General features: G+C 43.4%; 1 protein-coding gene across 2 annotated transcripts in view; it reads left to right on the forward strand.

Moving 5' to 3' along the window:
• The window catches only part of PIK3C3 (phosphatidylinositol 3-kinase catalytic subunit type 3), a 139931-nt gene extending 112729 nt beyond the window's left edge, over positions 1 to 27202 (forward strand). For both annotated transcript variants that reach the window (XM_090037664.1, XM_090037665.1), the window contains 2 exons: positions 16910 to 17035; positions 26435 to 27202. In XM_090037664.1, coding sequence (XP_089893790.1) covers positions 16910 to 17035; positions 26435 to 26449 — 141 coding nt within the window. In that variant the 3' untranslated portion in view covers positions 26450 to 27202. The remainder of the gene's footprint in view (positions 1 to 16909; positions 17036 to 26434) is intronic.
• Positions 27203 to 27866: the final 664 nt, after the last annotated feature.

Raw genomic sequence — 27866 nt, forward strand, 5'->3', positions numbered from 1 at the left:
CAATAGAGTGCTTTAAAACTAAAAAGGTTGTGGGAATCTTTCTAAGATTCCTAATCTTGACTGCAGCTAGCCAGAAGTGTCACATTTAATATTGGCAGATGCTTTACCATCTGACAGAAATGGCTCTGAAGACCATAGTTTGAGACTACTTGTCTTAATCCATCTTCCTTGCCTCTGGTCTCCGTATCTCTCTGCATTACTATTTATGAAGGAAGCAATCGCAGCGAGTGGCACCTGGCTCATTGGTTCTCCACTTCTACATTGTATGCTTTCCAGCTGCAAGTGCTGGTCCTAGTCCCTTCTGCAGCCTCCGTTTAGCCTGGCAGTGCCCCAAAATGAAAAGCAGATGGAGAAGCAAAGGTGAAGGGTGTTTGGTTTTGTGTTTGCTTCCCAGCCCCCTCCTCCCTACTTCCTTACTTTACAGAGCTGTTCCTTTCTTTGCATTTACCAGTTTTTATCTTTCACAGCCTCAGATAATTCATAAGCTTTCTAGGGTAGGGATTGGCTTAAATAAATGCCTGTATTAAACTGCCAGTGCATAACTGATAATCACAATCTTAATGGCCACTTTTTCCAAGCAACACTGTTTGCTTTCTTATTTTCTGTGCAGATGCTGCACTAATAAATAATTGTGACTGCTGCTTTTCTCCCCAAATAAGTAATGCTGTAATTTTAAATAATAACTAAAATCAGCAATTACGTAGGCAATTAATTCGTAAGGAGGAGGTTGTAAACCACAGCTCCCCAGATATAACAGGATTGTTTGCAGCATTGTCACAGTTCAAAACCTTAAGGGTGTGTGTTGTTTTGGTTTGGTTTTTGTTTTGTTTTGTCTTTTTTAAACAGAGCAGCCAGATGGTTTGTATGTGTCCTTTCTGACAAATCTGACCTTTAAATTAGAAAACATCGGGACCAGTGATTCATCGATACACAAAGAACTCAGCAGGCTTTAAAGAACAGCGCTCTAATTGACTGCACTCTGCTTCCAGTGTCCATTGATTACAGTAGATGCCGCTACTGTTTCATTTATAGGCAAGGATGTCAAAGACAGGCATGGCGGAAAAGTTTTTGTTTTCCCCATCACCCCTCCAGAAAAGCAGTTGAGAACTAGCATATGTTGAAAATAGTTCCTTTAGATTTATGTTCTCACACACATGCACGCACACTTCAATGGTAATTTTCTTCCAATGCAATATAACTCACAATAGTTACAGACCTCTGCATGGGAAGATCTCTAAGCCAGTGGTTTTCATAGTTCATAGGGTCGGAAGGGACCTGATCAGATCATCAAGTCTGACCCCCTGCCATGGCAGGAAAGAGTACTGGGGTCAGACAACCCCAGCTAGGTGTCTATCTAGCCTCCTCTTAAAGACCCCCAGGGTAGGAGTGAGGACCACTTCCCTTGGAAGTTGGTACCAGATCCTAGCTGCCCTGACAGTGAAGAGCGCCTCCTGATGTCTAGTCTGAATCTGCTCTCTGTCAGCTTATGGCCGTTGTTCCTTGTAACTCCCGGTAGTGCTTAGGGGAACAGGGACTCTCCCATTGCCTGCTGGTCTCCCTTTGCCAGTTTATAGACAGCCACCAGATTCCCTCTCAGCCTCCTCTTGTGGAGGCTGAAGAGGTTCAGATCCCATAGCCTCTCCTCATAGGACCTGCCCTCCTGCCCCCCGATCATGCGAGTGGCCTCCTCTGGACCCTCTCCATGTTGTTCACATCCCTCCTGAAGTGCGGTGCCCAGAACTGGACGCAGTACTCCAGCTGCGGCCTGAACAAGGTCACACAGAGGGGGAGGATCATCTCTTTGGGCCTGCTTCTGATGCATCTGTGAATGCGTGACAAGGTAGAGTTAGCCTTTCTGACTGCATCCCCACACTGGCCCATGTTCATCTCTGAGTCAATAATGACTCCAAGAAACTTTTCTGCCTTTGTGCTGGCGAGAGGGGAGTTCCCCAGCCTGTAGGTATGGTGCTGGTTCTTCCTCCCCAGTGCATCACCTTGCACTTCTTAGTGTTGAAACCCATCCTGTTCTCATCTGCCCACCTCTGTAACCTGTCCAGATCTGATTGCAGCTTGTTCCTCCCCTCTGGCGTGCCCACTTCCCCCCACATCTTAGTGTGATCTGCGAATTTGAATAGGTTTTCAAACTATTTAGACTCAAGGCACCCCTCAAAAAAGCTCTTGATTTTTCACACTTCTTTTTGGCTACAAAAAAAAAAATAGAAAGGTTTGGGTTGGGTTGTTGGGTTTTTTTTGGGGGGGAGGAGGATTTTTTTGTTTGTTTGTTGGGGGGGGGTTCTGTTTCTCAGAACAGATGCCGCAGCTATGGTTTTCTATTCAAATTGTTGCGGTTTATCTTAGGAGTCACGTTTGTAAACCTAACAGTGCTAACATTGTGTGGCACCCCACCAGCCACATCCAAGGCACCCTGATTGAGAACAGTGCTCGTGGTGAACATTGGCTAATCACCCCAGCACTTCTGTGAGGAAAGTTAATTAAAAAAATGGAGAGTGGGGACTTCATTTTGTTCTTTGACATCTCACGCTTGTATTAATGTTCTCTGCATCTCTGAGGTATCCCCATGCTGCAGGCAGACAGGGAGGTGAAGTCACTTTGGGTCACAGAGACAGTCTGTGGCTTAATCAGGGCCATTTCCAATGCCTGTTTAAGCCACTCCCTTTATTTCAGCAGGAGCTGGACCAGCTTTGGTGGATTAGAATTCAGGGCATCAATAGTCCGATATATTCACGGCTGGGTCAGAAAAACAAGAATAGATTTCTTAATAAAACTTGTTTTGAGTGGTATTTTTTGTTCCTTGGTTAAGTCAGTACAAAATATTTTTGCAATAAGTAATTCTCTTATCAGATCTGTCTGAGTTGTTGTTATACCTGCAAACCCTGCTTCAGCTATTAAATGGTGCCATGTCTGGGATCCAGGGATTATAGTGGGTCTCTCAGTGAGACCCCAGATTCAAACACCATTCATTGATGGCTAAGCCAGGGCGTAGAAGAAGGGGAGAGGGAGTGTCACTCCATCTACAGCTTCAGGGAAACCCACATGGGAACGCTGCGCCCTGGAAAAGAAATTGTGTGGTGCTGAGGAGTGTATTATAGAATCAGTGAGTCGGAAGGAACCTAGACAGATCATCGAGTCCGACCCCTGCCATGGGCAGGAAGGAGCACTGGGGGTGGCAGGGGTCATAAGACCGCAGCCAGGTGCCTGTCCAGTCTCCTCTTGAAGACTTCCAGGGAAGGTGAGAGCACCACCTCTCTGGGGAGCCTATTCTAGGCTCTGGCCGCCCTTACAGTGAAGTAGTTCTTCCTAATATCCAACCTAAACCTATCCTCCCTCAGCTTGTGGCCGTTGTTCCTGGTGACTCCAAGGGGGGCCCTGGTGAACAGACTTTCCCCGAGTCCCTGCTGCTGGCCCCTGATAAGGTTGTAGGCAGCCACAAGATCCCCCCTTAGTCTCCTCTTGCGGAGACTGAAGAGATTCAGGTCCCTCAGCCTCTTCTCGTAGGGCTGGCCACGGAGGCCCCCAACCATACGAGTGGCCTCCTCTTGATCCTCTCCAGATTCCCCATGTCCCTCTTGAAGTGCGGTGCCCAGAACTGGACACAGGACTCCAGCTGCAGCCCGACCAGTGCCGCATAGAGGGGGAGCAAGACCTCTCTGGCCCCTGTTGATGCAGGACAGGGTGCCGTTGGCTCTGCCTATTGCTTCGTCGCATTGGCGACTCCTATTCATCCTGGAGTCAATCCTGACTCCAAGATCCCTCTCTGCCTCTGTGCTGCCGAGAGGGTCAGCCCCTAACCTGTAACCATAATGCTGGTTCCCTCTCCCCAGGTGAAGCACCCTGCACTTGTCCTTGTTGTACCGCATCCTGTTCAGATCTGCCCACTTCTCCAACCTATCCAGGTCTGCCTGGATGCGGTCCCTGCCTGCGGTGTATTCACTTTCCCCCACAGCTTGGTGTCATCAGCAGACTTGAACAGGGTACTCTCCACCCCCTCATCCAGGTCACTAATGAAGATGTTGAACAGCACCGGCCCAAGGACTGAGCCCTGGGGGACTCCACTGCCTGCACCCTCCCAGGTCGACATCTACCTGTCCACCACCATCCTCTGGGTGTGCCCCTGGAGCCAGTTTGCCACTCATGTGACCGTGCATTCGTCAGTGCCACAGTCCCTCAGCTTGCCCACCAGAACTGGGTGGGACACTGTGTTGAAGGCCTTCTGGAAGTCCAAGAAGATGACATCAAGTTCCTCCTTCCCATCTAAGCTCTTTCTTACCTGATCATAGAAAGATACCAGGTTAGTCCGAGAGGATCGGCCTGGCACGAATCCGTGTTGGTTACCCCTCAATGTCACTTCCCCTGCAGGGCTCTCACAAATGTGGCCCTTAATCATTTTTCAAAGACCTTCCCCAGGATAGAAGTGAGGCTGACTGGCCTGTAGTTGCCAGGCTCTTCCTTCCTCCCCTTCTTGAAAATAGGGACCACATTGGCCCTTTTCCAGTCCTCAGAGACTTGGCCCGAGCACAGGAGTCCTCGCACAGCCGTGCCAATGGCTCCGCAGTGACACCAGCCAATTCCCTTAGCACCTGCGGATGAAGGTCATCCGGGCCCGCCGATTTGGACACATCTAGGCCCTCCAGGTAATCCTTAACTAGGTCTGAACTAACAGTCGGGGGACTCGCATCCTTCCCGGGCCTCTCTACGCTGTCACCTGAGAGCTCCCCATTGTCAGCAGAAAGAAACACGGAGGCAAAGAACTTGTTGAAGAGTTCGGCCTTCTCTCACACATCCGTCACCAACTGCCCTGCCCTGCCTCTCGTTACCCCAAGACTTCTTCTTGCTACCTATATACTTGAGGAAGGACTTTCTGTTATCCTTAATCCCAGAAGCTAATCTAGGCTCTAGCTATGCTTTAGCTTCCCTTACCAAATCCCCACAAGCTCAGGTCAGTGAGGTGTACTCCTTGGTCCCTGCCCCCTGCTTCCACCGCCAGTATGCTTTTTTTGCCCTCAGGCCAGCCTGGATATCCGCACTCAGCCATGAAGGTTTCTTGGACCCTTTTCCCTCCTTCCTGCACAGAGGAATTGCGTCCTGCTGTGCCCTAAGGATAGTCTCTTTGAGGAAGGACCACCTTTCGTGAACCCCATACTAGCTACCCCCTGGACTCCGAGCACCTCCCTGCTACTGCCCTGACCACATTGAAGTTGGCTTTCCTAAAATCAAGCGTTTGCTCTGTGCTAGTTACCCCGCCCATCTTTCTCTGAATAGCAAACTGGATCATTTCATGATCACTGTCCCCTAGTCTCCCTTGTACTAGGACCTCCCCCACCAGGTCATCCCCAGAGGCTAACACCAGATCAGTGTGGAGTTTTCCCTAGTGGGGACGAGCACCTCCTGCACGAGGTGTAGGTCCTGGACACACGTCAGGAGCCTTCATGAGTGGCTAGACCTGGCCGACTGCTCCTCCCAGTTGATGTCAGGGTAATTCATATCCCCCATGACCACAACATCCTTTGCACGCACGGGCTGCCCCAACTGCCTGGAAAATTCCAGATCCAGCTCTTCCTCCTGATGTGGTGGCCTGTAGTAAGCCCCTACCACCAGATCCCTCTCCCCCCAACCCTACTTGAAGTTTGACCCACAGGTTCTCAGTTAAGCCTTCCTCTGGTCCCATTTGGTAGGTAGAACTGGTATACTGTTCCCTAACATACAGTGCAACCCCCCACCTTTTTTCCCCTTCCTATCTCTTCTAAACAACCTATAGCCCTCTGTGTCTAATGCCCAGTCAAATGTTTCATCCCACCATGTCTCCACTAGGCCAACCAGGTTGATTTTACAAGGTCCTGCTGCTTGTTCCCCATGCGTCTTGCATTAGTGCAGAGAAACCTTAACTCCCCTCCCCCCCCAAGGGAGACCTGGGCCACCTCCTCTACCTGAGAGACAACTGGTTCCTTAGTATATACCTGAGCTCTTACCTGGGCAGGTCCTACACCTGGTTGAGTTTTTTCTTGCTCCTGTGGATCCCCATCCCTCGATGAACTTAGTTTAAAGCCCACCGGAGGAGGTCAACTAGCCTGTAAGAAAACAGACTCTTACCTTTGGGGGAGAGGTGGAGACCATCACGCCCCAGGACACCCTCTGCTCTGCAGTGCGGGTCGTGGTCCAGGAAGCCAAATCCAGCGTGACGATACCAACTCCAGAGGCTCCGGTATTCCATATAAGTGAAGTGACCTGGTTTCCATTTGGGATTAAGTCAGTGTTGTCCTGCCACAAGTTATTTGTGTTATAACCTAACATCTGGATGACCTGTTGTGGTTGGCAAGTATGCATCTAAATTAACACTGTTTTCCCTTCTTGCTTTGCTGCATCGTAAGTCTCATACCTGTATCCGTACTACAGGTCAAGAGCCTGGAAATAATTTTTGCTTATACATTCCCCAAGCTCTTTTACTTTTTGTCTGCTTGAAAATATCAGCATTTGCATGAGACTGAGCCCTGTCACTAGTCTCCGGCTCTGCTCTTGGGTTTATTCTTGTGGAGAGGAGTCATTTTACTCATTGTATGGGAGAAAGGCACTGACAGAAAGCAGCTGCTTTGGTTTGATTCAGTAGCAGACATGCCTAGGAATGCCCAGCCTTCTGGGAGAGTGCAGTATTGCCATGATTTGTTTATGCCTTGTGATCTTTACTTTGATTAGGCAGATGCACATCTGTCCACCCATTTCTAGAATAGCTGCAGGTGCCAAACCATTTTTTTTCTAATTTGAGCATGCACATTTCATTATAGTTAGGTACTATTTTTCAATTTATATCCCATCAGAATGGGGAAAAAAATCTTGGAGTGGAAACTTTGGTATAAAAGCCCTCTCTTCTTCCTCCAGTCATCACCACCTCTTAATTATTAGTTCTGACAAATATGAATGCGATGCAGATTGGTGCAAGCCTTTCTGCTTGCATGTTACTGCTATTGAAGTTCTTATTTTGGGGGCTTGGAGAAAGAGCCAGCTTAGAAGATGATAAGATCAGTAAGAGTTTTGATCTGTAGAAACTTCTACAGAAATCTGTAAATGATTGCTTAGAACGTGTAGTCTCTTCAAGATGACAGCCTTTTGGCTTAAGACAAAAGCCGTGATCTTCTCCAGAAAACCTGCTGAGTAAATTAATCCATGTGATTTGAAGAAATAGAGGAATAGTTGAGAGAACTTAACTGTTACAGCCGAGCAGAGATCAGCAAGCAGTGCACTTTTTATCAGAGGGAAGTGTGATAAAAGTCAAGCCAGAAGCTTAAGCCTAGTATTTCCACCATGATGCTGACTATCCATAAGGAGTTCAGTGTAAGATGGGGGAAACATTCTGCACTAAGTCTTCTGTCATCTGTGTAAACTCTTACATCAAATGATTTTGTCTTCGTAAGGAGTCTAGCAGTGGCTCTGGTACCAGCATGCATGTGTGCTTTTATAGGACTCAATCAAAAGGTACATTGGCATTTCTTTTAAATTTGAATAGCTGACTTTACAATGAACAATTCTTTATTCCAGTGATCAAATTATTAAGTAGCTAATCATAATAAGCACCAGCAGTGCTACTTAACCTTGCTGGAGGCATAAGAAGTATAGTATCAAGCAGTTTTCAGAATGATTGACTTGTAGGTAACCTGTGAAATAAATATCAATAAAGAGTATTTAAGTGGAAAAAAAAGGTTGCCATGCATACTTGCTCACTCAAAATGTGAATGAGCACACTTTTTTCTTATTTAACTCTGTAAGGCATTCGAGCATCTCTGAATACTCATTAAGTATTTGTTATATGTTGCTCAAAGGAGTTGACTGAATTTTGCAAGACTTCTTGAAAAGTTTTGGCTTGAATTTGAACCTTAACTGATTAATTCATTTTAAGTGCAGAGATTTTTTAACAATGTGGGCAATTAACCATTACCACAAATTTGTAAAGGAAGTGGTGGGTTTTTCATTGCCTTATGCAGTACAGGTACACTGTAGTCAAGCACACATTAGTGAGCTCAGGGTAGGAATGACTGATGAAAATGACTTCTAGTAACCAAACATCAAACTATATCAGTGGAACCCAACTTATCTGGCTCTACAAGGTGGATGAGTGATGCTGGGTTGGTCTGTGGGTTGGCTGTAGCACATCTGACCTACATGGTACCCCATGGGTCCAGAAATATGTTGGTAGGATGAACAGCAGCAACAGTAATTGCTGCAGCTCGAGAATCTGCATCAATGAACACTGCCATCCTACCACCAAATTTCTGGACCTGTGGGAAGTCCCATAGGTCAGATGACATGACTCCACGGGCTGTATCTTGGCTACCTGTTGACTAGATCACATCTCAGGTGTAGGCAGGATTTGTTGTAGCCAAGTCAGAGGACTGGACAGTCTGTAGCCAGATCAGAGATCCTGATGCACACACTTTGATTCAACATGAAATAACGTGTAAATTGGATTTGTATATTGTCTCTGGATACTCTAGATCTTCCCTTATTTCTGAGAGTGCAAAACAGATTACAAGTGAAAAATTAAAGCTATTTTGCATTAGTTTCTGTCAAATTAAGCTTTCTTCAAACATAAAGAAAACAGTACGTCACAGTTACTTCATGACTAGGCTTTATAGGGTAGTATTCAGACTTCAGATTATTAAAGTGGTGTTAAACTTTTGCGTTTTGTGTCTATTCTGGGAGGGTAGCCTAGCAACACAGCAGTAGTGATCTGCAGTGCCATGTAGGTAGCAACATGCTGTCACACCAGTATTCCAGATTTGGTTATAGCTTTCATTAGCTTTGTGTGGCATTTAAGATGTTATCTTGAACTTCAATTTAATTGTTTGAAATCTGGTAAGAGGGCATCTCTACTCCTGTGCAGCAGCTACTACAATTAAGATTGTATACGGATTTTCAGCTCGGTGAACAACTGTTCACCAGGGCACCCTTGGGGAAAACCAGAGGCAATGGTCACAAACTTCTGGAAGACCATTTCAGGCTTAACATTAGGAAAAACTTCTTTCCAGCCAGAGTGTCCAGACTGTGGAATAAGCTCCCTCCAGAGGTGGTGCAATCGCCTACCCTGGAGATCTTTACGAAGAGACTAGACAGTCACCTTGCTGTGGTCACATGACCCCAGTTGTCTTTCCTGCTTGGTGCAGGGGGCTGGACCCGATGATCTTCTGAGGTCCCTTCTGATCTATATTCTATGAATCTGTGAAACTGGAGGGCCCCTGATGCCCACACCACGTAACTGGTAGCAAGATGTACCAGCTATACCCAACAAGTGGTTTTGGTGAGCAAAGGAAGTAATATAGTTCCAGAGGTTCAAATATGCTGGTCTTCTATAAAGCACACTTAAAACAAGGTTAAGTGAAAGCCTTGGCTTTCTTCTATCTATAATCACAGAATTAGAACTACAGCTAAAAGACTCTGAGTAGAGGTGGATAGGGAAATCATCCAGCTAACTTATTTTTAAAACTTAAGAATATCGCAAATCAGGATAAAAAACCCAAGATCTTTCAAAGTTTTTGCATGAAAATGATGAAAAAAGCTTGCCTGACCACTGCCAAAATAACCTATAGCACAAGTTAAAACAGTCATTAGGATGGGAGAGACTCCATAGCAAGTCTTTACCTTGCCATTCTTCTATATTGCAGATGATTGACCTGACTCTCTATTACTGTGGCTTAGATGTCCTGTTGACGTTAATCTAGTTTTGTTGTTGTTGCTGTTTTGGTTTGTTGTTTAATGTTCATCAGAACAAGGACATGGCCTTTGATCTCTTGCATCTCATATGAATATTTTAATCATTGAGCTATATAGTCAGTTTTTGGTCCACTAAATATTAAATTAATCATACAAAGCAGAACGCTGAACCAGGCAAAACTGAGAAAGTGCTACCCCATCAAAGTATTCAGTCACGTCAAAAATCAGAATTTGTTTTATGGGAAAACGTTGATGTTACCACTATGAAGTGGTATGAAGCATCTGAGGAAGTGAGCTCAGGCACACAAACACTTATGCATCTTTGATTTAGTGAGCCTGTGGTACATCTCTATCTTGCCTTGAGCCTGATGATATTGCTACTAAACTTAATTTCTATACATTTTCTAATTCTAGGTAGCGTTCTGTTTCACCTTTATTTCAATATTTTTTTACATTTCAACACTGTCTTATGTTAGCACTGCTGGATGTTGCATCAATATAATACATGAACGTATTTGGTATAGTTATCAAAATAAATATGTTTACCCATTTTTGCCAGGCTTCCAAACCTAATACTTGCCCTCTAGCTGGACAAAGAGAATGAATTGCCAGCTATGTACATTACCAGTTCTACCTCTTATAGCATCTTGGAGAATTGCGGGCTTAACTCCAAGACAGTCAGGTGGGTAAGAAATGCTGCAGGATAGGACCCAGAGAGTCATAGTGAACGGATCTGTGTCATCCTGGCAAGAAGTGGGCAGCGGTGTCCCACAGGGGTCAGTGTTCGGTCCAGTATTTTTCAACATCTTTATTAACGATTTGGATGTTGGGGGTGAAGAGCTCATTGGCCAAATTTGCAGATGACACCGAGTTATGGGGGAGTGTGGTCATGCTTGAAGATAGGCTATAGATGCAGGCGGACCTAGACAGTCTACCAAGTTGTGCAGATCGGCATCTGATGAAGTTCAATGTTGAGAAATGTAAAGTGCTCCACTTCAGGACGAGCAACCTGCAACGCACCTACAGGCTTGGCGACACGAAACCGACCAACACCACCAGTGAAAGGGACCTGGGGGTAATAATAGACCACAGTACGAATATGAGCCAGCAGTGCAAAGCTGTAGCCAGTAGGGCAAATAATACTCTGGCATGCATCAATCGATGCATCTCCAGCAAAACCGAGGAGGTGATTCTTCTGCTCTACTGGGCTTTGGTGAAACCACAGATGGAGTACCGCATCCAGTTCTGGGCACCGCACTTTGACAGGGATGTGGACAAGCTTGAGAGAGTCCAGAGAAGAGCCACCCATATGATCAGAGACTTGCATGGCAAGCCATACGAGGAAAGGCTGAGGGATCTGGGACTCTTCAGTCTGAGGAAAAGAAGGCTGAGAGGGGACCTGGTAGCAGCTTACCGTTACACTAGGGGAGTACATGAAGGGCTCGGTGAGCAACTGTTCACCAGGGCACCCGAGGGGAAAACCAGAAGTAATGGCCACAAACTCCTGGAAGATCGATACAGGCTCAACATTAGGCAAAACTTCTTCACAGTCGGGCTGTGGAATAAGCTCCGTCCAGATGTGGTGCAGTCGCCTACCCTGGAGATCTTCAGGAGGAGACTGGATGGTCTCCTTGATGGGGTCACCTGACCCCCAGTTATCTTTCCTGCTTGGTGCAGGGGACTGGACTCAATCTTCCGAGGTCTCTTCCGGCCTTACAATTTATGAATCTATGAATCTCCCCTCCCCCCCTTGATGTTTTTCAGCCAAGTACTAATCTGGGCAAATCCAGTGTAGTTTGGAGTTTTAATGAGATTACAGTGTAAAGTGGTATTGCTTCATCATTATATTGCAGTTTCCCCTTTTTTCTGTTCATTATCCAAGTGAGCTCACATTTTATATGCAAAGGACAAAATAAATCAGGGGGTGGGTAGAGGAGGGGGGAGTTGTCCTTCTCCCTTCATGCATTTAATCTCAAGCAGTGATCGGCTGTTTAAAACTTTCTTCAGAGCTGTCAGAGACTCATCCAAGGACCTTCACAATATATCTGTCCCAGTCTGGAAGACATATTTCTGTTGTGAAGACTGGATAAATGGATGGAAGACATTATCATGTTTGAGAGCAACTGAAGTATAACTTTCTTTCCTGAGTTCTGTCAATTCCAATTTTTTTTCCACTTGCCCGCTGTCTTCAAGACACAGCTGCTTCTGAAGACACCTTGCTTCAAAGCAGCCACTCTGGGGAAAGAAGGAAAAGGAACAGAAAGTATTTTACAACTTTCCCATGCTTTTATTCCATGTAGGAAATTCAGCTTCCTCACTTGAGAGGCACATCCCAATTTGGGGTGGGGGCGGGGAAGGAGGGAGAAAGGTGTGTGTGATATGCAAGTAAATACAGTAGATTACTGAAAGCACAATATAATTGAATAGTCAGAAGCTGCTAACTTGAAGCCTTAAGAGGGATTCTCATCATTTTTTTTAATTAATCCTTTTTATCTTTAGTCAAGCATCTCATTTTAAAACATAAAAGCTGCGATAGTCAAGATTTTAATGGGATGTATATTTAATATAATTAAGTAGAATAAATTAATTTTAAAACTTTTCTCTGTGGAAAATAAGCAAAAATTCAACCATGCTCTCCCCTCCCCCCCCGTGTGTGTGTGTGTAAGTGTGTGTGTGTTTTTCTGTTGGTGAGTGCCAGCCAGTCAGCACAATCTTGTTTAATTGAATTGCCAAAACATAGCCTTATGAAAATTGTCTGGGTTAACTTGTTGATATCTTTTCAGAAGATAACTTTAGATGCATCTTGGACAGGATTTTATAAATCATAGAAACTTGACCCAAAATTAACTTTATTTTTACGTAGTGCAAATCTTCTCCTAGTAACACCTGTCTTTTGAAGAACCATGGATTTTCAAGAAATATGCATTACTTTGCAACTGAGAGATTTGCAGTAACACATTACTATTGGTTTTGTTAGAAGAGCCATAAGTCAATGTTCATTAATCTTGCTGCTACTGCTGCAACTCAAGAAATAATTTGTCATCTTGCCATGTCCCTTCTCAGCTGCGTTGCAGCAGTCATTTTTAATACCAGTGCTGAAAACCTTTTTTGCAAGGATCCAGTGCTCAGCAGCATTTGATCCCACTGTTAATGGCAGTCTAATTTTTAATCTCCAACTGTAGCAGAATTGATGTATTTGGGAAAAAAAAAGTTCCAGTCTGTTCTCTAGGTAGGCAGTAAATATTTTAATCGTCATTACTAGCATTTGGCTGATGCAGCGTATTAAGATCAGTACCATTAGAAGTCTGAGAGGACATTATACCATGAACAGATTAAAATATGGGTAAAGTAAGTGCTTAATGGCAAAAATGACATGCAAGGTATAGTGTTCTAGAGATTCCAACACTCCCTCCCCCTAACGGCAGTTAAACATTTCTACTGAAGTGTCACTGTAACACCTTCCTTTTAATATGAATAGGAAAATCACTATGAAATTCTGTGCCCTAATTCAGAAAGGTACTTAAGCACATATGCTCAGTTTTAAACATGCAAGTGAAGTCATTGGGTTTTCACTCAAGTTTAAAGTGCCTGCCTAATATTTAGTGAACATTGAAGCTATTTCATATAATAAATCCAATTGGATTATAATTAAGAAAAGAATTAGGTAAGTAAAGAACGAGTAAGTGACCAATCCTATAGCTGCTGCTGCATTACAGACCAGTGGCTATTTGGTTATCTTTTACCATTTGCTATTGTGGTCATTTTGCTCCTGATGGTTTGTCAAACACATACATGTGCCTGGGGGTAACCTTGGTCTCATTCTGTTTTCATAAGTAATAAGATGCACAGTGAAAGATCTACAACATTTGACTGAAAAAATTTGTGTTTTTTTTTCTTTGCTTATCTGTTTGCTGCTTTCCTTTTTTGAGGAAATTAAACACTTCTTCCCCTTCCCCACCTCCCCTTCAGTTTTACCTTTTGGTTTATCTTTCATATTTCTAAGGCATCTTCTTTCTTTCCAGTCAGGCTCAGCTTATGCCCACAACTCAGTTACTGGTGCACTTAAAATTATTATATATTTGGAAAGAGGTAGAATGATATCATGCAAGAGTAAAACACACATCACACTTAAACACTGGAAGACAATATCCTTGAGTACAGTGACTGAGACAGTCATGGGAACAGTACTGGATAACTGAACAAGTCCTAGCAGGTTGTTGTACCTATAAAGATGAATGAGGCCATGATGCCACAATGCACAGTGGGAATAGTAGGTACTATTAGTTTTATAATGCACCCATTAGTGGCCAATATTGAAATACTGTGTCAGATTCTTATGCCAGTGTTTTGAATGTAAACATGTTCAAAACGTGAAGTCAAGAAAATATCAACTAAGATTTAAACAGCTCAGTCTTGATTCATCTAAGTGAAAGTTAAGATGTGACTTGATCAGTCAACAAGTATGCGGGAAGTGTTTCTGACAGACGTTTCTTTCCTAACGTACAAGAAAACCGCGTAGTGAGTTCAGGTGGCTTTAAAGTAAAACTGGACAAATTTCAGCTAGAAATAAAACACGGATTTAAAATAAAGTAATTTATCATGGGAGCTCGTTAACCAGGGATGCAGCTGATTCCCTGTCCTTTACAGTCTTTACATGCTAAGTTTGTAAAAAATATTCTTGTAGTCAACCAAAAGTTATGGGCTTAATGATTCAGAAAAGCAGTCTAGATTATATCAGTGGTTCCCACAAGGGTTCATATTTGTGCCTGATCTTTATCTTGAAGCAAAAAATGAAGAGGTATAATATGTACTACCAAATGTGGCTGAGATTCAGTCTCTTCAAAACTGACTCGCTAGACTCTCGTTAATAGATTGTTAGAAATCCTGCTTGCCCCTCTGACACTGTTAGGAATATTAAGTTTATGTTGGTTGCGGTTAGAAAAAAACTGGGGTAATTAAACTTTGGTCTATTCAGATCACCCTGACTCTTTTTGTAGTGTGAGATAACTAACTTGACCCAGTATTTGCAAACCTCAGAGTCTGCAGTTAGGTGCTATATACAAGTGACCTCATTTTCCTAAAGTATTGGACAGCAAAGTCCCTATTGAAGTTAAAAGTAGCTACTGGGTGGGCACCACTTTAGAAAACTAGTCCATTTATGCAGACACCTAACATTGGACACCCGCTTTCAATACTTTGGTCTTAATAATGTCTGGAGCTTACTTTACCCAACTGTAACATTGTTCCTTTAATATTCTGCTTTTCCTGACCATTTACCTGTAAAGTTCTTCAGGTTCCTCATCCAAAACTGCCATTGAAAGGGAAGATTCAGTTTGGTGTAGCTGAGTTGCTGCCAGTTCAATTTAACGTAGGCTTGATTATAGAAGAGACCTATCTGTGCAGCAAAAGTGCAAGTGAGAAATTGCCATCTGACCAAGTGCTGAACAGTTCCTGTGGAGTTGCTCAGAATTCATGAGGAGCTATTGATTTCACCTTTATGCAACGTGCATGGGCCAAGCCCTTTGCCTGTGGCTAGAACAAAGCAAGCTTGGCTCATTGTTGCTTTGTCCTTAATTATAATGATTTCTGCAAGTAGTTTGTGTGTAATTTGTAAGTACCATACAAACAATTTGGATACAGGGTTTTAAAATGTGCTGCTGTCAGAAGAACAAACGATGTGAGGGTAGTAGTGTCTCCCACCAACTGTTCGCAGATGACGGATGCAGTCAGAGTTAATCAGATTCTTGCCTACTGCATAGAGACCAATTTTGACAGGCCTGGTGGGATTGCACTTATACTCATTCTTAATTTCTTTACTATTTAAAAAACCCAGTTTATTCTTAATTTAATTTTAGGTGAAGGGAACCTCACAGACTTTCAGCAGTTATTAGGATCCTCCAGCATACTATGAAAATGCATTCCTGTCCTTGTATGCGTATATAATATTGTGTTTGTTTGTGTGTATATATACCGGGGCGGGCAAAATATGGCCCGTGGGCCAGATCAGGCCTGCCGGGCCATTCTAGCTAGCCCACGGGACCCCTAAATATATTTAGAAAATTAGCATTATCTGCCCCTGGCTGCCTGTCAAGGATCCAGTAGGACCCAAGGGGAGCTGGCAGCAGGATTCAGCAGCTGCAGCAGCAATGGGTGAGAGATGGGCTGGGTATGGGCAGAAAGAGAAGGGGGGTGAATAGTGAAGAGGTACCTGGGTAGTCAGTTGTCAGGCAGGTTATAATATGTCAGGCAAGTTATAATGTATCATAAATCCAATGTCTATATTTAGTCCATGATTTTTAGTATCCAGGAGGTTGATGAAGTGAAGTTCGTAGGCTTGTCTCTGGGAAGTACTTTGCAAGTTTCCTTTGAGGATTAGAACTGAGAGATTGGAGAGAGAGTGGTTTTCTTGTGAGAAATGTGCCCCCACAGGTAATTGGGTATTTCTACACCTCAGTGATTTAAATGAATTCCTACCTGCTGTATCTTATCAAGAAGTGCCAAATTTGGTGTAAAGTCTTTTTGTAATTGAAAATAAGCATAGTTTAATGTCAGTGTTTTAATATTGACCTTTTTAAAGAAAAACACCAAAAAAATGCAAATGCAAAACAAATGTTAATACACTCTAATTTAAATCTGTTTATTCTGACCACTTAACTGAAATCAGATTTTCAAGGATAATTTTTGTTTGATTTCACCTGTTGGGAGAAATTGATTTTTCCTTTGATATTACAGATCAGACATTTAAAATGGAGAAAGAATATCAGTAATGAGTAATAGCCAATCAAATGCCTTCCTAAGGAAATGTTTAAGGAACACAGGAGAGACTTGACTTCTGTACACAGATTCCTGTGCACAGTTTAGTTGTGTTTATGCAGTTCAGTTGTGTTCTCTCCAGCGAGAGTTTTCTACTTATCAGGGTATGGATTTTCTTACTATATAAATAAACTGAGTGAAATCGAATGTCATTGTTACAGAGCTGTATTTCTGGCTGATGTAAATCAGCATGATGCCTATGACTTCATTTTTTTTCTCAGTTAATAATTTGGTCCACAGTAAATTCCATGACCCTTTCAGTCTTCTGCATTTTGGGGTAAAGTAGTGGGAATAATTTGCTTTCTGTTAGAGTGTGATCATTGTTTGGAGTTACCTTTCTTTGGAAGAGTATATAATCTTTCTTATCTCTTCTTCCTAGGTGCAGGACAAATTCCGTTTGGACCTATCTGATGAAGAGGCTGTACATTACATGCAGAGTCTAATTGATGAAAGTGTCCATGCTCTGTTTGCTGCAGTGGTGGAACAGATACACAAGTTTGCTCAGGTAAGATGTATACAAACTAATGCCTGCCTATTAGACCAATTGTGAAAATACGGTCTGAAGGATGACTGCAGAAAAGTGATGTCAGTGCTCTGCCTGCCTGCAATTTCTTATGAACTCTTGAATTTATTGGAGGGAGATGATAAAATATGTCAAAATGAAAAGGACATCTTAGCAGGTTTTTAAGGTCTGGCTCAACAAAGCCCTGGCTGGAATGATCTAGTTGGGGAATATTCTGTTTTGAGCAGGGGGTTGGACTAGAGTTCCTGGGGTCCCTTCCAACCCTAATTATCTATGATTTCTATGACTCTGACAAGTTTTGGGTGATCATTGACATTTGCCAGCCTCCAAAACATAAGAATAGCTTCATTCTTTGCAGTGCTGTAGGTGTTTGTTCAATGACTATACCAAGGAAGGGGAAATCTTAAGAGCCAGAGCTCCAATCTTAGCATATCAACAGTTTCATACCACTTTGGTTTTATCTGAACTTAAGTTGGAGAGTTATTCAGTGGTGCAGTTTGTCTGTTTTGGCAGACTCTGGATGGGTCATTCTCTAAGAGTAAGGGCTATTTGTTAAAGAGATATTTTTGCAGTCTGAATCCTATGAGAGGAAGTACCAGCATTCCTAGTATGTTGTCTTCAAGGAAAATAACTTTAATAATGAATAATTGCCTGTTTTCCCTTTTACTTCATATCATACATGACTGTTAATCACCAATAAGAGGTTTTCTGGTTTTGGTTTTAACGGGGGGAAGAGTTAAATACTGGCTTCTAAATAATATATTCCAACTAACTAGCTGTTTAAAATTCCCAGGGAGAAATATTCCCTGTTCACCTTTCTTAAGATTCATACTTACTTTGATGAAGGATGGCATTTTAGCCATGAAGTGTATGTGCTTCACTAATGTAGTCCATCAAAAGGGACAATAAGATATTTTGATTGTAATAAAATGCTATTTATAAAAGCATTTTATTTCATCTGCACTGTATTTTGTTAAAGGCTTTTGACATTTCTAGTTTGCTTTTATCAGGAATTTAAGAGAATATGTTGTCTCTTTGCATTAAATATTAGTCTCAGACCAGGCAATTCAGAGAAAAAACAAGAAACTGATCTCAGAAATGCTTCCTGATCTTCCAAGTGCAATAAAGAATGTTTCTTCTAACTGACCGGACAGAATCAAATACAAACTCAAGGGTTCCTGTGAGAAGCTCTGTTTCTATGGCTGTGATTTTAGCAGAAGATCTTTCACTTCAGGCAAGGGTGTCAAATCTACAGCCCACAGGCTGAATCCAGCCTGCAGGACTCCCAGATGAGTCACAATTTTGGCAGGTGTGATAAACTAGAGCAGGGTCTTTCGCTGAAGTCTGGGGCCCCACTGGGGACCCATGTCGGTGGAGGGGTTGAATAGTGGCTGCATTGTGACTGCCACTGCTGTTCGCCTCCCTATCCATGCATCTAGATCAGGGATGGGCAAAACACGCCCCTCGGGCTGGATCCGGCCTGCCAGGCCATTCTATCCGGCCCACAGGGCCCCTAAGAATTTTAGAAAATTAATTTTTATCTACTCTTGGCAGCCTGTCAAAGATGACAGGCAGCAGGACCCAGCGGCTGAACAGCAAGGCCCTCCCAGCTTCCACCCCACCTCTAACCCCCAAGCCTCTGTGGCTTCTGGTCTGGCAACCCTTTGGCTGTTCCCCATCTTCCCTCCGTCCAAGTGGAAAGTCAGATAAGATCTGATGAAGGGATGGGAGGAAATCGCTGCATCTGTCCAGCAGCCAAGAACCACTTGGTGCTTGCCAGGCAGGGCGGGAAGTGGTGGTGGTGGGAAGTGTTGGTGGCAGCGGGGGCTGCGGGGAGTGGTGATGGCACAGAGAGCAGCGGAAGAGCCATAGAACATGATGGAGAGTAGCAGGGAGGCCGCAGGAAGAGTTGGTAGCATGTGGAGCAGTGATGATGCTGGATGGGAAGCAGCGGCGGCACTGGTGGGCAGGCATGCAGGAGGGAAAGCAGGGAAACGATGGGGAGTGGGAGTGTGGAGCCTGTGCTGGTACCCTGGGCCCAGCGGGGACCCAGGGTGGGTTGGCAGAAACCAGGGAGCCTGGGTGCGGGCTCTGTCTGGCTGCATCATGTGAGGCTCGCACACAGTTTGCAAGAGCAGCATGCAGTGGAGCTGGTGGCCCAGCCCTGTCTCTCTCTTTCTCCCACCCCATCCACAATAACTCTACACCCTCCCACAGTCCTCACTCCAACCACATACCCCACACCCATCCATACCCAACCCCCCACATACCCCTCCTACCATCCACATACAATATACAGTAGGACTGTATTTGGAGCTATTATGCAATCACCTCTAGATACACTTTGCAAACACATAAATTAGTACAAAAATATTTTTAAATAAAATTAAAATAAGTTATAGTAGATTTTGTGTGTGTGTATGTGTATGATTTTGGGTTTTTTGTTCCCGGTTTCAAGATTGCAGCACCGTCCCTCCCAAAAGGAGTAAGGGGAGGGGCAAAGGTCAGGTGGCAAGAGTTAGAGGGCGGGACTTCTGCTCCCAATATGGCAACCGGGGATGGGAGTGGAGCTACCTATGTGACCCTCAACAGCTCACCACAACTTGGTAAGTGGCCCTCCACCCAAAATAATTGCAACCCCCCACCCCAAATCTAGACCCAGCCTGCAAGGAGCCCTGTAGTCAGGATCCGGCATGGCCGGGGACCAGGTGAATTTGACATCCCTGACTTAAGACAGAAAAAAGGGGGAGCTGCTGCTCGGGAGGGCACACTGTAACATCTAACCACAAGATGAACATGAGCTACTAATGTGATGTCGCAGCTAGTAAAGCAAGCAAAGCTCTGGCTTGCGTCCATAGATGCTTCTCAAGCAAATCCCAGGATGTCATCCTCCCACTGTTCTTGGCCTTGGTGAGGCCACAGTTGGAGTACTGCATCCAATTCTGAGCTCCACAAGTCAAGAAGGATGTGGAGAAGCTTGAGAGAGTCCAGAGGAGAGCCATGCACATGATCAGAGGTCAGGAGAAGAGGCCTTGTGATGAGAGGGTGAGAGCTACAGGACTCTTCAGCCTGGAAAAGCGCGGGCTCAGGGGTGACCTGGTGGCTGCCTATAAGTACATAAGGGGTGCGCATCAGGATCTGGGGGAACACCTGTTCACTAGAGCGCCCCAAGGTATAACAAGGTCAAACGGTCACAAACTCATCCAAGACCATTTCAGGCTGGACATAAGGAAGAACTTTACTGTCTGAGCCCCAAAGGCCTGGAACAGATTGTTGCTGGAGGTGGTGCAAGCACCTACTCTGGACTCCTTTAAGAGACGTGGATGTTTGTCTTGCTGGGATCCTTTGACCCCAGCTGATTTCCTGCCTCTGGAGCAGGGGGCTGGACTTGATGATCTTCTGAGGTCCCTTCTAGCCCTAATGTCTATGAAATCTATGAATCTGCGTGATCCTGTAGCTATACAAGTGAGCTGAATTAGCTGAACTTTGACCCTGGACAAAGCCCAGTTCAAACTGGGAGTATTTCTGCTATACTGGTAGTTATAGATTCATGCAGACAGAACAGTTACGGTATAAAGCTGTTGCAGGCTTTGCCCATATTCTTAATCTGTGTATTGATACAAACCTGAATCTTACTTTCCAGAATGATGTTAGCCAACAGAGCAAAAATGTCCTTTTTTTTAACTTAGTATTTTCACTATGCCTGTTCGTTTAATATGTGAACACAAGGAAATACAAACAGTTGAAAATGCCTTTTTAAGAGAAGTCTTCATATTTATAGTCTCCATACTTACAGAGATTACTTGATGTCCGACAGTGAATTCATTTTGAAGAGCCAGTTCCTCGACCCCAGGGTTATAGCTTCTAATGCGTCTATGTTTAACTTAATAATAAACAGAGAGCCATGTTGTCTTGACATGACACTGAATTTGATTTGCAATGCATGCAATTAGGTGTAAGTAGACTTTTTTTAAATCACAGGCTGACACTAGCCCACTTTTCCCAGACGTCTCTGTGGAAGAAGTTCCTTCTCAGGTAGCTACCAGAACTTCCCACTATCTAATAATGCATTTGCTAAAGAGCAACAATAAATCATTGTTTTCAGACTTGATTTTTTTTTTTTCCACTCAGGTGTATTCATCATGTCTGACCTTTCTTTCTCACCCAAACTTGTCTATGCTTTTGAGAGAGTTAAATAAAGCATCTAAAAGCCAGCTTAATGCTGGTTTTAACATTGTATTAGCAGCGCATCCAGTTTTCTTATTAACTATTAGGCTGTAGCAGCACCTGACCCTAATGATGAAAATGAATGGTACCTTCAAATATAAGAAAAGCATGGGTCTTCTCTGTCCTAATCCATGTGCCTGAGCCCAGGTGTCGCAGCACATTGTGGACCTGGTGCCGTGGGTGTGATGGATACAAGATCAGGCCTTACATTTCAGAGGCTCACAGGTCTAACTGAAATACTGCTCTAAAGTGATTAGGAAGTTGAGCATTAACGGTTAAATTCTGTTTTCTGATGCACATTCCCAGTTTCCACCATCTTAATGTAAGTGAAGATGTGTGCCCAAGACTACAGTATCATTGGCCATGAAGTTACTATTAATTCTAGTCAAGTCACTGAAACCACATTTTTCACAAGTGGCCACTAATTCTGTGTTCCTTAATTTGTGAGAGCTTAACTGAGGCCCCTGGGTTTAATTTGTAGAAGGGCTGAGTTTTCACAGCTGCAATTAAAGTTAATGGCAGCTGTGCTATGCAATGCTAAGTATTCTGGAAAAAATCAGGTGTAGGCACCAGGTATAGAGGAGACTAGACAGTCACTTTGCTGGGGTCACCTGACCCTAGTTGTCTTTCCTGCTTGGTGCAGGGGGCTGGACTCGATCTTCCGAGGTCCCTTCCAGCCTTACAATCATCTCAACCTGAGCACCCAAAATTAGTGGGTACTGTTGATTTTAACCTCACTGAACCACAGGTGCCCATCTATAAAGCTGGGATAATGCCCCCTCCTGTCAAAGGGGCATTATGAAAATAACTCACCATTTTTTGTGATGCACTCAGACACTCAGCGATACTAGACACTCAAAAAGCCAAAACCTGCTCGTCAGACATCACTGTTACGGTGTGCAAAAATAAAGGCCTGCAGCTCATACTAAGCATGGAGCTAAGAAAATATTGCATAGCTTATCATTAAATGTATCCGTCCTGGGCACTGAATGAGATGACAGTCAGTGAGAGGGGAAATCAGGTTATTAGGCTATATAGTAATCCAGATTCATGGGGTGGAAGCTGAACTAAGCTTGCCTGGGCAATCTTCATTGTTGCACTGCTGACTTGAATGCTTGGCTTTGCAACTTCGCTGGGCGTGTTGTGTATTAAAAAGCACATGTTTTTAAACCAAACTTAAAAAAAGAAAGGAAAATGTTATCTTGTGCCGTACTCTTGGGGTGATCTTCAGGAAGTTTGACGTTACTAAGACCATCGCACAAACCCCTCTACTGTTTGAGTAACAATCTGCTACTTCTGATAGTTATCCTCTGTGAACCATATTTAGGAAAGGGTGGATACAGTATTACAATGGGGTTCCTAGATATCTGTTGAAAGCAGAGACTGATGAGATTTAGGAATCCTGTGTCTCATTGCAGATTGTAGAGGGAATTGATTTGTATTGTGCGCCATAGTTTTCTGTCCATAATCTCCAGGTGTGCCTTGTGCCTTCTCCCTACACCAGTCCCACCTCTCCTACCTCTCCACAGCTTCCTTCTCCCCACTGTCTGTGTTTAGCACAAAAAAAAGGCACTGAGATCACAGGAAAGAGACTCTCTTCCTACTGTTAGTTCAGGTGCCTATACCAGCATAGCCCGTGGCTTTCCGGGGCTTATTCAGTGTTTTTTCCGTCTTTGAATACAGAAGCTGTTTCATCTCATGGCTGGGGGTATTTGGCAACAGGTTCCCTGTCTGATAAACCCTGGTTTTGGCTGGAATGGATAACAACAAACTGGACAGATGGTGGGAGTTGTGGGCAGGGAGGGCTGATCCTGGTGCCCAAACCATTTTTGTCGTAGGTACTGGTACTCTGCATGCGCGATGCATTCTCAAAATTAGTTTCTCCGCTGTCGAACCTTTTGCTCCGCGTCTTGCATTCATGACTTTTTGTCCCCAACTTTGTCATCCCTGCATTGATTTTGGGCTCTTAGACGATCCTTGTATTTTTATCAGGTGCCCACCATGGGAGCATCTGCCAGGACATAGTTATCTCGGTGGCTGCTTGTCTCTCTAAACTGTCACTTTCTGGGAAGCGTGAAGTTACGGCTGTGCGCGCCTGCGTCCATCATGACGAACCATGACAAAACTTCCACAGGGAAGTTTTTGCCTTCCTCTGTAACAGGGGGTATGGCAATCAACCTGGGATCTCGTGAGCCTATGTTAACCTTTTACAGTAGCAGCACGTTGGCTGCTGTGGTTCCCCCTGTTTTCCCCGTGGCAGGTTAGGGCGTTAGGCCTTGTGTTGTGTCAGGGTTGGCTGCACTGTTACCAAGAGGTGAGATTATGGACTTGAACAGGATGGTTTGGATAGGGATGATCCTGCCTTAAGAAGACTGTTGAACTAAATGATCTGCGGAGGTCCCTTCCAGCCATATTTCTCCATGGTCCTAAGATACAAAAAAGGATAGATGGACAGACTCATTTACTAGCCATTGTGGAGCCAGTTGGCACAGGGAAAATAACACATCACTGATATAAAGGCATTTGCCTGCCAAGGTTCAAGGTTAAAGCAAGTCTGCCGATGTGTCTGAGTTGTTTAGTAAAAAGTCACCAGAAATTCTTAATATGGACAAATGTATTTCCCCTCACCTCGAACACAAAGTCATTTGGGCTGAAATTTGTACCCTGTATGTTTAAAATTGTCAGTTTTGTGAACAAATGAAAAAAGTATCCTAAAACAAACTGTCAGAAACCAGTATAATAAGCATAATTAGCCCAATTTTCATCTCTTTGCCCTTCTTTCTCCCTCCCTCTGTGCACCCTCCTCTCTCCCCACAAGCAAAAGAAGTAACATTAACCAGTACCTGTAATCAGATATAGTCCCAAATAGATACTGGAACATTGCATTTTTCATACCATTGCATAAGTGTTTTGTAATACGTAAGAACAAAATCACTGAGCCAGTTGCTTTTCCAGCCCGAGGTGCTGAGCACCTGCATTCCCATTGACATCGGAGCTGCACGGGCTCCGGCCTTTTGAGAAGTCATGTTTATTCTGAAGGCCTGAGCAAGTGTGAATAACACAAAGGTGCTTGTCTTTCACAAATAAAGGGAGTGTGTGACCATTTGTTTGAAGCTGCTCGTCCAGATATACCCTTCGGGGAAAGGGAGGACATTAATATTAGGGGAACTGGGTCAGTCTTTTAGACTTTGGGCCCAGGTACATTGTCCTCACTCACATAATAGTTTTCACTGCAAGGTAAAGTGTGAGAGAGGAAGGTCCAAAATCTTGAAAGGTCAGAGAAGAGAAAAAGATATCAAGGCAAAAAGTTTACAGAGAGCAGTTTTAAAAAGAGTTGTGCAAGGCGTATTTTTTTTTAAAAATACAAGAAGCAAGTATTGTAGTGGTGTTTAGACCTTTTATTGGACCAGCTGCAGAGATCTAACAAGCTTCCGGGTACAGATTGCCCTTCCATTTTTAAAGCTGCTTTTATGATTGGAGTTAGAGCTTTCTTAGCAACCTCTGCGAGTTAATCAGAATGTTGTTCACTTAATATCTGTCCTTTTTGTACCATCTTCTTGTGGAAAAGTTCTGCATAAAATCTAAGAGTCTCTAAAATAATGGACAAAGAAATTATTATTATTGAATTGAACTTCCGGCTAAGTGATCCCCTTGCATAATAGCTGAATGGAAATGTTCTATTTGTGCAGGTATTATGCTGCTTTGAATTGCAAAGAGTACAGCTGCAAACAGCAATTAAAACACTGTCTAATGCTGCTAGACATGTATTATATGACATGTTTAAGCAGCTGATTTGGCATAATGCCACGTCATTTTTCATTTGAAATGCCCTTCAGTGTGTGCCTTGTTATCCACCAATATATATTTATTTTTCTTATCACCTCCAAAATGAGCCTGCAAATAGTACTGTGCAGTCTGTGTGGTTTGTTGCACCAGTTAAGATAAGAGCGTTTAATAAGTCTGGCTATTATAATAACCATTGCATTATAATACCAGGCAGTCATAATGGGCAAGTAAAGCTCACATTACATAAAGAGAGCTTATTATTTTGCCATCAGCTTTTTTTTCTGAGAAGCAACAATATGTTTTCTGTTTTTAAATGAATATTTTAAACAGATACAATTCAAAGTTGCATCGTGAAAATTTTAATTTACAGGACTTTTTTAATGCATATCTTCAATCTGGTATCTAGTCAAATGCCTGGAATATCTTAAGTCATTCTTTAAGTGTCTCCACATATATGGCAGTTTTCTTCCCCTGGGGACCATCTTTAGACCATATTTCAGGGGTGCTGATTGTAACAGTGTTGGTGTAAAGAAACAAGCAGGCGAGGTTCTTTGGGTGAATTTACCCAAAGAACTTTGTCTGTCTTTAAAACATACGTATTTCTGTGTTTTTTGGAAAAAAATGTGTTTCTAGAACGCTGATCAAGAGAATGTACAATAATTTCCCTGAGCCCTTAAATGCTTACTAGCTAACTCCCTGGTAAGAATTATCTTCATTCTGACAGCATAACTCATTTCTGTAGAGAAAGGAAATACTAGAAATCGGATTAGTCAATCTCCAGTTGAAGTGATTAAGGTTACTTTACTTCTATTTCGCTTATAAATTACAAGACCTGAGGGAATTGAATCTTGGGAATACTAAGTCAAGCATTAATGTAAAAATGAACATTTCAAAATGTTTCTTCCAATCCAGCATTACAGTTTAGGATTGTAACAAGACCATTCAAATGCCTCTTGCCTGAGCATTTTCATTTTGTTCAGGTATTAGAAATAAGCTAAATGTAAGCAGTATGTGGATAACTTTTTGCTTCTGGTAAGCAGTATGGCAGTATACTGCCAATGCTGTTTCTGTTGCATATGAAGTTTAATATAGAAGAGGACCTGATCCCCCCAAAATTAGTTTGGATGCTTGTAGTTGAAAGCACACTTTCCCAACCAAACCAGATTAATCAGAAAGAATGTGCATTTTGGGTGGAAACTGTTTAGAGACTAATGAAAAGTTTGTTTTTTCCCCAGATATTTGTCTTAAATCATGGAAATTTGCCTACCTCAAAGGTTTTACACAGTTAAGAAATACTGCAGTTGCACCTAACTCTGTGAAAAAACCAAACCAAATGAATACCATACTCTGTTTTGTCTCCTTTTCTAGTACTGGAGAAAATAGAGCTGTCATCAACTTTGAGAGTGTGGACAGTACCCAGCAAGAAGAATATTTCTCAAGATACCCTGAACGTTGCAAGACAGCCCCTGAAGGCAAGAACTTTATATGGGATGTTACAGAGTGCCAACAGCATGGACTAGGTGTCTGGGTGCTGAGTCCCAATTAGCAGATTGAATTTTTTTTTACAGAAAAAAATGTATTTATTTCCTACTTTGTATTTCAATGTTATTGCACCTTCTTTCTAGTAAGATACTTAAGCTACGAAGGTAAAATAACTTGCACCAAAGCCAAAGATGATTGGAAGAGGCTACAGAAGAGCAAGATGGCAGTTGATAACTGTAAATTTTTTTGTGTGTGTCACTTATTACATGCTGCTGTCTGGAAACTTAAATCCATTTCTGCACTTACCTTGGCAGTACATACAATGGATAGCCTACAGGCATAGGTTGCAATTTCTCATGAAAGTCTTTTTGCCCTTCCTTCCGTTTGGGTCTGAAATCCGTCTTAAATGCATTTGCCTGATCCTCAGTTTGGGGAATGTTCTCTTTCAGAAAGGATGATGATTTCTTCCTTGCTAACAAACATATTTTTAAGTGCTGGTAAGTTAAGCCATGTGTAGGCACTCAGTTAAATTCCTAATGGAATAGACAGGTAGCAGGTGTAAGAGATGCTGTATTTAAACACTTTTATTATGAGTGCTTTTTGTACAGTAACAATGTATCCCTTGACTAATAAATCCTTCCTAGATGCAGTTTTCCCATGTTTCTTTCAAGTGTTTTTAATCTTACCTGCCCAGACCAGGCAAACTGCAAGGGTTATGTTTGTAGCTCCCTGGTTAATACCAGCATTCGCGCCACTCCACTAAAATGATGTAATAAACAATAATGAAATCATTATGTTACATGTCAGGTGTCAGAATTCACGAGGAGTCTGTTTGAATGATCAAAACAACTGTCATTTTTTGTTTCATAGTTCATCGTTTCTAGGGTCAGAAGGGACCTGAGTAGATCATCTAATCCGACCCCCTGCCATGGCAGGAAAGAGTACTGGGGTCAAACAACCCCGGCGAGGTGTTCATCAAGCCTCCTCTTAAACACCCCCAGGGTAGGAGCCAGCACCACTTCTCTTGGAAGTTGGTTCCAGATCCTAGCCACCCTGACCATGAAGTCACACCTCCTGATGTCTAACCTAAATCTACCCTCTGCCAGCTTGTGACCATTATGCCTGGTCACTCCTGGCAGTGCTCAGGGGAACAGGGACTCCCCCAGTGCCTGCTGATCCCCTCTGACTAGTTTATAACAGGCCACTAGATACACCCCCCACAGCCTTCTCTTGTGGAGGCTGAACAGGTTCAGGTCCCGTCGCCTCTCCTCGTAGGGCCTGCCCTGCTGCCCCCTGATCATGCGAGTGGCCTCCTCTG

This window comes from Crocodylus siamensis, chromosome 3 (assembly GCF_052110815.1).
Source record: "Crocodylus siamensis isolate JL-2025a chromosome 3, ASM5211081v1, whole genome shotgun sequence".
Classification (NCBI taxonomy): Eukaryota; Metazoa; Chordata; order Crocodylia; family Crocodylidae; genus Crocodylus; species Crocodylus siamensis.